We start from the raw sequence: 12,785 nt of genomic DNA, 5'->3' as shown, positions 1-12,785 counted from the left end.
CCCTAGCGACCTTCCTCGACCAATCAGACCCCACTTCCTAAACATTCCAGAACTTTCTAAAAGAGAACCACTGGGGCTGGAGCGATGGCTCAGTGGTTAAGAACATTGGCTGCTCTTCTGGAAGACCTGAATTCAACCACCAGTAACCACATGGTGGCTCACAACCATACATATAGGATCTGATGCCCTCTTCAAGTATAAAGTCATACATACAGATAGAATACTCATATATATATATATATATATATATATATATATATATATATATATATATATATATATATATATATAAAATCTTTAAAGAAGAAAAAAGAGAGAAGAAGGGGCTGGAGAGATGGCTCAGAAGTTAAGAGCACTGACTGCTCTTCCTGAGGTCCTGAGTTCAATTACCAGCAACCACATGGTGGCTCACAACCATCTATAATAAGATCTGGTACCCTCTTTGGGCCAGCAAACATACAGACAGACAGAACACTGTATACATAATAAATAAATAAATCTTTAAAAAAATAAAATAAGAGAGAAGGAAAAAGTATTCCAAACATTAAATAAACAAATAAATCTTAAAAGAAGAAAAAAGAGAGAACCACTATTTAAGGAAATGTGTTCCAAACATGAGCCCGCAGAGGTCATTTCAAGTGTTACTCCATAACTTGATGGCCTCCAAAACAAAAATGGAGATTTAATTTTATATACAAATAGCTTCAGAGGGCAAACCCTTCATTGCAAGAGGTCAGCATTTGTCCTAGGAATTTATATTAAATGACTTTTCTTAGCTTCAGTTTTTCACCAAATGGCTTCTGGCCTGAGGCTGATTCAAAGACCCTTAGGAACTCATCCCTATCTGAACGTGTGTGTCTTCACCACAAGCCAAAATGTCCACACGACACCTGGTCTACGATCTTTATTTCTCCTGTCAGCCTCCAGCGCTACAAACATCCTAGACCTTCTCCCACCAGCAAAATGTCCTTTTTTATTCCCTGCCCTAAAACAACCTAGCAGGGAGGAAAAGGCATGTTTATGCCAGTGGTACTCGGATGAAGATGAGCCTTCCTCTGGTTCAGTGGTCCTGGGGTTACTCTAGACAGTGGTCCCCAACCTTCCCAATGCTACCATCCTTGAATGCAGTTCCTCGTGCTGTGGTGACCCCAGGCATAAAATTTATTCTTTGCTACTTCATAACTGTAATTCTGCTACTCTTATGAATTATGATGTAAATATCTGAAATATGATCCTTACAGAGGTCTCAGCTCACTGGCTGACAACCTGCTGCTCTATTTGACCAGCTCTAAAGAGCAAAGTTAATTATTTATTTTAATAGCACAAACATACATAAATATGGAAATTATGGTAATCAAACTGAGAGAAATTGGGTCTTCCCAAGCTTGACTATCTCCCGTGTGAGAGGTGGGAGATGACTCTAACTCCTCTGATAACTATGGCCATATCCTACTTCTGACTGACACTTTGCAAACATTTTGAATGCCATCTTTTCAACTCAGCGTGATGGGGGCAGCACCCCTGTATTAGCCTCCCTGGGAGGAAGCCAAGGAGAGCTGAGGTGCCTTGCCCAGATCCCCTACCTGGGAAGGGGCAGCTCCACCGCCTCCTTTTGGAAAGTGCCGGCATCCCCTCAGGGTCCGTGCATTGCTGGTCGATTGGATTTTGATGAGTTAATACTATACTCTGACAATTTCCGTTTTGTGTGGAGAATGCTTTGTGTGTGGTGCTGTAATGCCTTTGGCTTGGCACAAAGGAAAGCCGCGTTGAGCAACTCAGGCAGCTTGGTGCGCTCCCCAGGGCAGCAACCACCCTTTTTTATTGAAATATTCAGCTGCATAGAGTTTAGTATTATGTCTCTTATCAGCTCACCAGTGAGGAATATTGATGCTCAATTTGCCAAGGGATAAACTACCAAATCACCCGGTACTTTTCTCACCAAGTGCTTCTGAGACATTGTGTCATACAAATGCAAGAGCAGAGAGAGGCAGGAACTACGGGGACGCCATCCGTCACTTGTGAGTGCCAAACTGTCAGACTTCATCCTGGAGTCCTTATCTGTCCCTGTCCCCAGACAGAGGCTGTGTCCCCGCAGGCCTGGGCACATCGCCTGCCATAGCAGAAATATCACCTCCCGTCTCTCAGCATCTCCCAAAAGGGAGCTGGGTCCAGGTCAAGGAACCCTTTCCAAATGGCCGTCACTTGGGATTCACTTTTAAGGGATCTTCTAAGGAGGCAGAAGAGCTCTCCTGAGAGGCCCAGAAGGAGAAAACGAGGAAGATTTTGAAGCAGATTGGCAATGTCCCTCAGAAGGCTGGCTGTCCCTAGAAGGCTCTCCCTGACTTTCTTCCTCTTCCTCCCCAAGTCTTGTCCTGTGAGAACCTGGCCCTTTCTCAGAATACCATAAATATCAGAAACTGTCAAATAGGGTTTTTTTTATTATTAGCATGCAATTTTTGTAAATGAATAGATAAAAATGGCTGAAATAACAGGGCCCCCAGAAAAGGTTTCTGTAAGCAAGCATAAAGCCAATGCCTTCTGTCCATTTCAGAACAGCTGAGAGGGAAGCTTCTCACTCTGATGGGTACTGGATTTATCATGAAGTCCGTATAAGGAAGTGCATCCCCTCCTTCAGCTTTGGAGGAGGGCTGCGCTCCCAGCCATGTCTATGCTCATGTACCTGAGTGCTGAAGCCTGCGGTGCCAGAGTTCTAGAAGACATGTGGGATTTAGAGAGGAAAAAACAAGGAGGGATTAGCCAAACCATGCGAGGCTTGATCTGCAAAGGGAGTAAGTCCTAGAGGGCCACAGCATGGCACAGGGTCACAGTTAACATTCACAAGAAAGGGGAAATCTTTTCTTTCTTGCCTTTCTTTTTTCTTTTGTTTTTCCTTTTTTTCTTTTTTTTTTTTTTATTTTTCGAGACAAGGCTTCTCTGTGTAGCCCTGGTTTTCCTGGAACTCACTCTGTAGACCAGGCTGGCCTTGAACTCACAGAGATCGGCCTGCCTCTGCCTCAGAGTGCTGGGATTAAAGGCGTGCACCACACCATCCGAGGTAGGATGGGGAATCTTAAGTGTTTGTATCACAAAATTAACAAGAAGGAAGGAAGGGGGAGGAAACTAGGGAAGTGATGGCCAGGAAGCCGCAGGCTGCAGTGATGGTTTGGTCCAGCTCTTCACATTAAGTATGTCCAGCTTTGCCATGTCAATCAAACCTCCATAAAGTCGTCCTTTAAAAAGAGAAAGAAAAGCGGTTTTAATTGACATCACCGAAGCAAACGCCGTTTGCGCTTCCTAAGTCACTGCTGATTCTAATAAGCGGCCATGTGCCTTGTCCGATGCCGTGGGAGAGCCACCTCTAGCGCTAGAGGACTGGGTGCGGTGCCCAGCACGTGCTGGCTGACGGCTTGACAGCCACTCGTACATGCCGGGGACTGTCTGTCAACCAGAGGAAGCAGCCACGCTATGTCGCATTTCCAGATTCTGGGATGTAAATATTTCTGCCATGACTGATTGCAAGTTCTCCATCTGACATCACTGAACGTTGCTGGGAAGCCATATGTGAGAGTCAGCTTAGGAGAGCTGCCTCTAGCACACCATCGGATCATTCTTAGTCTTCCTCGGGATTAGGAGCAACTTTAAAAATAGCAAACGGCGGTGTAGGGCATGTGAGCAAACGCCGGCTCAAATCAATCACAGATCGTGTTCTTACTGTTTACCAGGATCTTGTTAGCCTGGGGACAGCGTTAGTCTTTTAATGAAGCCGTGCTCTGTGCTCTCCTGAATCAACAGGGACTCGCATTGCCTCACACTGACCATGTTGTCTGAATCAAAAGCCGAGATTTGGATTTGCGAGAAGTAAAAATAGAGACAGGGAAACAAATATCTAAATTTGTGCCTGTCTTTTAAAACCCTCTGGGGTCAGCAGAGGTGGTGATTCCCACACGGCAGGCGCAGTTGTGGCCTTTGCTTTGAGAAGCCCCTGAGCGCCGCTGGTTAGTTTTGTATTGAGAAGGCGACTTCCAGGTCTTGAGAATAATGAACTCCAAAGAAATGAACAGATTAGTCGCAATCAAATTAAAAGCACTAGAATACAAGGACACAAGACGCTCTACTAAGCCTGGACGTTGGAATTTGGATCAGAAATGGCTGTAATGGCAAACAGTGCCTATTCCCCAGGTCGGGGCTTTTTCAGAAATCTACCGCTTGCCACCATCCCTAGAGTCAGGGGATAGAAGAACACCTTAACGGTAGCTGTTTTTATATTCTGAGGGTCCTGAGTCAAAATTAGAAAGGCAACAAATCTCTCAGTATTGAAAGAATTGGATGAGTAGTTAGGTAAGTCAGGTTCTGTCTAAATTCATTAAGAAACCCAGTCCAACACAGAATATTCTTAATAAATAGCAAAACTATTTGTTGTTTTTTTTTAAAGACAACTACTTTCCGCTTTTAAATACAATTTTTAAAGCCCTTTCTGAGCCTGTTAACTAGCACCCGAACCACCTTAGGTACTCAAGTATAATGCATCCTGTGAAAGTGTGTCTCACTTGATTTGCTCCCCTTTATCTTCCCTGAGGTCCCCTTTCATCCATACCTCCAAGAACAACCCCCCAAAAGGCGACAGAACAACCTTATCTCCACTGGTGTCTACTTGGCACCGGTCTGCCCTGACCTTAGACACAAGCCATTGTTAAGGGTATAACACATTTACATATTTTGCAATAAAACATCAGTTATTTGCATTACTGTGTCAAGTTTTATTTGATTCTTTCACCTAAAAATGACTCATTTTCCTTTCTTGTATTTTAAAAAACCAACTACTCTAAGCTTGTTTGAGAATAATCAAAAATTGCCCATTTAGCTAGAAGTCATTTTCTTTTCAAAAGGCAAATGTTATTTAATCTTTCAGCTGTTCATTGTGCCATCATAAATACTTTCTTTTCAGCACAGTTGTGGGGACTGAAATGAGCCCACTAATTGCCTCCCATTTCGACTGACATGTGGTGGTTTAGTGGAAAGAGAACACAGCAGGGAGAAGGAGATCGGGGGCTGAGAAAATGGGAGCTAATTATTTCCACTGCCTCATGTCAGGCTCCGTGTCAGCCTTGTTTTTACAAACTGGAAGGTTTAGCACTAAATAAAACAAACTGGCGTCATGTTTTTATATACTGGCAGTGTCATGGAAGCAGCTGCACATCTCAAAGACAATATAATGCCTGCGTTCGCATGGACACCATCTGACAGACACTGTGAGCCACGGCTAATGAGGATATCACAGTTGTGCCAAAGGGAAAGGTGCTGAATTATGTATGATTCTTCATCAGTGCAGCAATAGTCCTGTACATCATTATGAGACATTGTTTTGCTGGGGAGATTAAAACATTCTTAGTTCCAGACCCTGCAACCTATACGCGGCTGAAAGAGGTTATTAATGGAATTTTTAGGGGGACTTTCTTGTGGATTTCTTTGGGGTTGAAAAAAAAAACAATTTCCTGGGACAAAGCCGCAATGGGTCATGACACTGTATAGATAAAGAAGAGAAGCAAATTAACCATACTTGTATTATCTCCCTTCCAAAGACAGCATAATAAAATATAGTGTGGCGGGGTTATACTTAATGATAAATAACCCAGGTGCTTTCCCGGGACATGCCACTCTCCTGCCTTCGGCACAGCAGGTTCCGGCAGCTGAGCTGGATAATGGTGACACATGTAAGGCCCCTTCAGAGGCCCCCATCAGCAGCATCCCCCTACTTTTTAGACAGCCCTGACCAAGATTATTTTTGTGGGTTTTGTTTTCATCTGGGATTGCTTCTTATACTCCGCAAAAGTCAGTCAGTTGCTATGACTGCATCTCTCTCTCCCTGCTCGGGTTTCTCAGGAAGTTTCTTCTGACCCCTCGAGTTTATATTTTAAAGCACTTCCTCAGTGGGTGACTTTTTTATTTTTCTCCATTTATGCAAAGCATGGAGCAGATGGGGGGTTTTGGAAGCCAGTGCCTCTAAGATTCAACTTGATGTATCTAGGACACACATTCCTGTTCCACGAGGCTAGCTGTATTTCTCCAGTATCCAAGCCTCAATTTCTTCATCCATAAAATGGGAACTGTGTTCTCTAGAACAACGTAGACCATAAGGGTTGCATAGCCTAAATAGATCTTGAAACCACGATGCCCAAGGAATGCGAGTGGCGGCATAACGTTGAATCTGTGCAACATAAATGGAAATCGTGGCAGCTTCCGGCTGGTGGGAAGCGGGCATGCTGGGGCAAGGGAAATTTTAGAGGACTGGAGATGCCTTACTGGCTTTTTTGGCTACATGGGTATAGTAGATACGAGTCCAACCTCTACAGATAAAAACCTGTGTTCTCACTACATGCAGATCGTACCTTGGTGGGAAAGCACGTTGATTCTAAATGTCTGTTTTCTTAGGAAAAGGTAATCCGGAAAAGCTTGGGGGCCACTTTCTCTCTGAAGCATCCAGAATGATACTGGATTTTTACTGTTGACGATTAATCTATGGTGTTGATGGCACCAATTAATTTGGTAGGGGAAAATGTATGTTTAACAACAACATATTGCCTCTGAATTCCCATAACTTTGAAGTTTGGTATGCTTGTGCTATTTTAATATTGGGTTTTCCCCTATTTGGAAAAGCTACCACCATCTCTACTATTCTCTTTTCTTCCATTCCTTCTTCCCTCCTTCTTTGTCTGTGTTTGATCATTTCAGCTAGTTTGGAACTCCAAGGACCTGTAAGCAGCTCACAAAGTGGGTAACAGTGAGCTCTCACAAAGAGATACTTCAGTTAGCATCAGCTGCGTGTTGTTTAGGATTTTATCTCCACGGGGCAAGAATCCCCGTTTTAATTGGCCTAGAATCTTAATTCATGAAATGCTTCCACATAATTGGCGATCCTGAAGCAGTTAGTTGGGATGCTTTCTCATCCTCCATCAGGCACACACGGGCTCCTAGAATTGTCCAGGTGTCTCAACAGATGATCAGAGAAGTGTCCGTGTCCTGAGCAGCTAGAAGAATTCTCCTATTTGTCACATTCCAAATGCAAAACTTGCCCTCTCCCCAACAAGATGTCACATTTCTCCTACAGACCAGCAGAGCAGTGCACCTGCTGGTTGATGGACAATTGCAAGGACGATGTTTGCTGCCCCAAGTCCCAGAGTTCCAGCATAAACAGTTCCTGTGCTCAGCCCCTCTGCTAAGCTGGGCTCTTATCTCCCTGTGGGCCAGGGTGATTCTCTCTAGAAAGGCACACCAGGATGATCCTTCCTGTCATGTGCAGTCATCCTGGGTAGGAATCTAGGTTTGAAGTTAAAATCCAGAGACAACAAAGAGGACCCTAGGAGATACATACATGGATCTAATCTACATGCAAAGTAGAAAAAGACAAGATCTCCTGAGTAAACTGGGAGCACAGGGAACATGGGAGACGGTAGGAGAGGAGGGGAGAGGAAGGAAGGGGAGTGGAAATAATATATAGCTCAATAAAAACAATTTAAAATGCTACATGAAAATGCTTAAATTTATAACCCTTAAAAAAAAGAAATTAAGATCCAGGGTAATCGTGGTCTGCCTTGTCTTTGCATCTGCAACAAGACAAGCCGGTTGTTTCTGGTTTGGATGGTGCACTGCCAGCTGGGCATGGAGCTCAGTGGTTCCAGTAGTACTATATGCACTTCCAACAATACCTGCTGCAGTGATGGACGTGAAACTGGCTATGTTGAACCTCGTGGAGATAGGGTCCTGACGATGGATTAACCAGGAGAACCTGGGCTGTCTGCAGTTTTGCCCCAACTCTCTCTTTGTAGGACGGAACGTCCTCATACCGATGTTTGCCCTGCACTAACTGGTTAACAGGGAAAAGTTCAGGACTCAGAGAGCAAACGCTGTGGCTTAAATCTGGAATGAAGCCATGTCTGAAGGGATTGGTCCTCGGCTTAGAGCTATTGGGAGGTGGTGGAACCTTTAATGAGCTGTCCTAGTGGGGGCTTAAGTCACGGGGGGCGAACTCTCAACCTCTCTTGTACTTCCGGGTCAGGACACAGCTCCCACTATGAGGCACCGCCCCTACTATGGGCCCCAAGGCAATGGCCAAATGATTATGAATGAAAACCCTCCAATTCTGTGAGACAAAACAAACCTTTTTATGAGTTGATTATATCATATATTTATCAGAGTGATGGAAAATGAACACAGGAGACCTGCTCTTCACAGCACCAAAAGAGACTACGCTAATTCAAGTCCAAACTCAGCTCGCCATTAGCTACCTCTGTGATCGCAGTCAAATTAGCTCGTCTTTCTGTGCGCCTTACCTTGACCAAAAATGAGACTCTCTGGCTGTCAATCACATTTAATAGCCACTGTACTTCCAGACATCTGGGTCTTATTAACAAGGCTGTATTGAGACATGTTGGCGCAGGGGAGGACCAAATTAGTTGTACATGTTCCATTTATGGGAGAAGCTAATAACATAGTCCTTCTATTTACTAAGCCGGCCTTGCGGTGCTGCCAGCACGAGGTTTGAGGCCAGCCTGGGATACATGAATCCTTTTCCTGAGCAGAACCAGCAGTGAGCTCGGTCCCCCTCTACTGCCTTCCCCACTGGTGTCCCCTCAAGCCACCTTTCCCAGATGGAGTCCCATCCATCTCTACCACCACTGGTCAAGTTTTCCATCAGGAAAACTCCTTCATCTGTCTGGGCCTCATTTTCCTCACTGATTTAAAAGGGGAAAGAAACCTGACTTGGATATTTATGAGTTATTATGGATTCTTATTAAGGCTTATTATGAATGCCAAATAAAATAACATGGTCTAAGCAGCCAGCAACCCTTGGCTCCGCAAAAAATGCTAGAGACTGTAAAGTGGTGGTGGCACCTTTAATCCCAGCACTCGGGAGGCAGAGGCAGGCGGGTCTCTGTGAATTCGAGGCCAGCCTGGTCTACAAGAGCTAGTTCCAGAACAGGCTCCAAAACCACAGAGAAACCCTGACTTGGGAAAAAAAATGCAAGAGAGATTGTCAATTTATAGTCCAGAGGTAGAATCTGAATTACATACACATGTAATGTTTTATTGCTAAACTCTTTATACGCTAGTGTTTTTTTGTATTGACCTAACTATTAACATTTTATTCTGCTTACTTCTCCAGCTGTCTGAGCAATACTGACTTCATAGTACATTCCAAAAGAACTCACTAGGATTCAATAAGAAATATAGAGCTTATGTATACTGGTTTTGACGAGTGTGCACATACCCTTATGTTACCCTAAGCTCTGTCAAAAGAGCCCTACCACTTCCAGAAAGTTCTCTCATACTCACCGTCCCAGAGGAACGTTGTTGAGGGCAAAGTGCCCTCACCCTCAGGTTCTTTCTCCCTTCACTCACTGTGTTCTCAGATGCATGTGTGTTCCTGAGTGTACCAGCAATTTCCGTATTGTCCATTCGAGGTATATGCAGTAATTCTATTCCCTTTTTAATTAACAATAATCACTGTACCAGCTATTAAAATAAAGCTTCTAAGAAAGTACCCAGACAAACCCTTTTCCATTTCCATGTGTTAAAGACCTTTACAAGTAAAATTTCTTAGTCATGTGTGTGTGTTTACTTCTGTAATAAACTGCCAAAAGGTTTTCTGAAGTGATTATACTGTTTATATGTTTGCAGCAGAGCATGGGAGTTCCAGTAGCTTCAAACCCTAACCAACATTTGATGGTATCAGCCTTAGGCGCTCCACTGGTGTGTGATAGTAACTCCCTGTGGTTTGAATTGACCAATGATATACAGAACTATATCATAGTAATGTTCTAATTTTGATATACCATCATTAAAAATGAAGTAGCTGCACACAAGAATCCAAATTTCTAGCTTTCATGAAACATTGAAGACCTGAGCAAAACTGGACTCGTATTCCTTCGTGGGAACAATCATAGAGGCTGGGCAGTGACTATGCCTTTAGGGCGACTGCCCAGACTTCCAGGATCCCTGTGCCTCCCATAATTGCTCAGCTGTCAGCTACCATAAGTCATCCCATCTGCAGTGTTCCTGTCCTCACCTAGAGGACGGTGAGCTGTGTCTTCAGCCCACACCATTATCATCAGTTCTGGAAAATGGAAGAAGGCAGATCAAGAGGGCAACACAGTAAAAAAAAAAAAAAAAAAAAAAAAAGGAAAAGGAGGAATACGATTTTTATATGAATGATAAAATTAAAATATCCTTGTGATATTTAATATGTACACTATATAGATCTGTTGTGAGAGGTTCCATCTTAAGGCTCCATAACCTAACTGCCCAGGTTTACTCAAACTTGTATTCTGCCTGGCCCCTTTGGAATTCTGGGTTTGTGACTCCTCTAACAAAACCCCTCAACTGACAAATGTCGTCTCAAAGCTGCACTAACTGGGGTTATTAGATGTACAAAAGGGTCTAATTTCATGTCTTCTTTTGAAAGAGGAAAAATGAAACACTCCCACACTACTTCATTCAGAATACTTTGTGTGTTATAAAACACTAAAATGAAAATAAAATTGTTTCACTCTCTCGATTCTATAATTTTGCTCTTAATTCCAGGACTGTAAATGGAAAATGTATATGGAGATGGATGGGGATGAAATCGCAATAACTTACATAAAAGACGTGACTTTCAACACAAGCCTCCCTGATGCCGAGATTTTAAAGATGACAAAGGTAAGGTTCTATTTACAGCTTAAAAGCTTTTTTGAATTCGCAGATATCAAACAAAGACATTAAAATGCCCCAGCAGTGGGCTTTTGTGTTCCTGGATGCTCACATCAGCTCAGCTTCGGGCTGGCTCTTGAAAGACACATTTTATTTAGCAGATTGAGAGAATAATTTTTTTGTGTTAAAATTCCACTTATGCTGTGTGAACTGAAAAGCACTGCAAACAAAAAAAGTATCATTTAAGTTTTTTTTTAATCCTACATTTCTTCATACTTTACCATTTATTAAAGAGAATGCTATCAATGAAAATATTTACTTCAAACTGGATTGAGTTAAACTTTAAAAAAAAAAAACTTGTGATGATGAAGACCTCATTTGTTTCCCCTTCGTTGCTGGTGATAGGCAGGCTGGACAATGGCTCCACCCCTGAGCCGTATCCCCGGGCTGCTCTATTTGGTTTCTAGGACTGAGATAAGGTTGTTTGGGGGACACATGTTGCTGCCTTTCAGCTTCTCCGAGTTTACACCAGAAGTTCCTAGAGTGGTTGGAGGGCTTGTTACTAGTCCAGAGTCACTGGAACCCCGAAGAAAATCCAGTAGAAAATGCTTAAGTTACTCCTCAGAATGGAAAGAATTCAGTTTTTTTCCCAGCCACACTAGAAGACAAAAAGCATAAGATTTGTGTGGTAGGTAGAGTGTCAGTAGGACGGTCATCCTGACCTCAAGTAACCATCAGCGCTGGCCCATGACTAACCTAACTGTCAGTGGAAAAATAAAGCTTTTTGCAAAGAACCAGAGTATAGACATAAGTAGGAAACAAAATGAGTCTACAAAGCCATGGCATTTGACTTGCGTGTTCTCTGCACAGACTTAAGATGGTTAAATGACCGAGTCCTTGTAACTTGAGTAGATTCATAGGAGGCTAGTATGGAATTCATTGTTGGATCCCTCTATATAACTTCCACAGTATTGCTTACCTTAACATAAGGCTGATTTGGCTTAATGTTTCCTTATGTTGTAGGGATAGAATGTATTTTGATGTCTAGAAAGGATAGATGCTCTCCCCTGGGTCCCAGTTCTGTCCTCTCTAGTTGCCACTGTTGTCCCCTTGCTTCTATGTCCTTAAGAAGATGTAGCCATAAGAAAGAAGTTTCTCAGTGCAAAAACAATGCAATTGGGGCTGGAGAGATGGCTCAGTGGTTAAGAGCATTGCCTGCTCTTCCAAAAGTCCTAAGTTCAATTCCCAGCAACCACATGGTGGCTCACAACCATCTGAAATGAGGTCTGGTGCCCTCTTCTGGCCTGCAGGAATACACACAGACAGAATATTATATACATAATAAATAAATATAAAAAACTGCAATTGTAGAACTGGCTGTTTCTGCCATTATTGCCAGTACAAAACAACACACATCAATGGGGCTTACAGGAAAAACAGAACTGGAAAAGTCATTCGAAATTTACAGAACCTTATAAAAACAATAGAAGCAATAACAGTCTTAATTTATATAAAACCAGCCCAGTTAAATCTGTTTTATAATCTACACCCAACTTATATACAGCCATTGTTTTATAGCCCCAATCTGGAAGGATAAGAGAAAGAGAAAAAAATAATTTTCATCAGAATTAGCATAAGATCCAAAATATAGGCCTCATTAGTCTTTTGTCTTAATCTGAAGGTAAAATAACACCACGCTGTCTTCATTGGTACAAGCCTCTGGCATAATAGCCTGGCAGATAGAAAACTGATTGTCAAAGACACTATGCAAGCTACGGCCTACCCTCTGGAAGACACTTCTGGGACCTCTCATGTTGTCATGGCTTTATCTTACTGTTGACAAAGCTTTAGGCTACCGTTTCAAACAGCAGCATGAATTAATAACCTACTGAAAGGATGGAGTCATGTTTTATCACCCCAGAGAGGATTGAGGACCTACATGGTGGTACAACTATGATCCCAATACTTGGGAGGCTGAGGCAGGAGGATCATCAACTAACTCTGAGCCAAGACTATACAGCCAGACCCTATCTCCCCCACCAAAAAAAAACAAAAAACCAAAAACCACAGAAAACTGGGAAATCAGGACTTACCACCTA

The 12,785-nt window shown here is 42.9% G+C and overlaps 1 protein-coding gene across 3 annotated transcripts in view; it reads left to right on the top strand.

Moving 5' to 3' along the window:
• The window catches only part of Map3k20 (mitogen-activated protein kinase kinase kinase 20), a 155,095-nt gene that overhangs the window by 134,640 nt on the left and 7,670 nt on the right, over positions 1–12,785 (top strand). For 2 of the 3 annotated variants that reach the window (XM_075984891.1, XM_075984890.1), the window contains exon 17: positions 10,579–10,695. In XM_075984891.1, coding sequence (XP_075841006.1) covers positions 10,579–10,695 — 117 coding nt within the window. Of the gene's footprint in view, positions 1–2,220; positions 2,279–10,578; positions 10,696–12,785 lie in introns of those variants that run through there. The other variant, XM_075984892.1, reaches the window with a different exon arrangement.

The sequence above is a fragment of the Microtus pennsylvanicus genome, chromosome 9 (assembly GCF_037038515.1).
Source record: "Microtus pennsylvanicus isolate mMicPen1 chromosome 9, mMicPen1.hap1, whole genome shotgun sequence".
In the NCBI taxonomy this organism is placed as follows: Eukaryota; Metazoa; Chordata; class Mammalia; order Rodentia; family Cricetidae; genus Microtus; species Microtus pennsylvanicus.
Note: the sequence above shows the minus strand (reverse complement) of the source record. Positions and strands in the feature narration are given on the sequence as shown.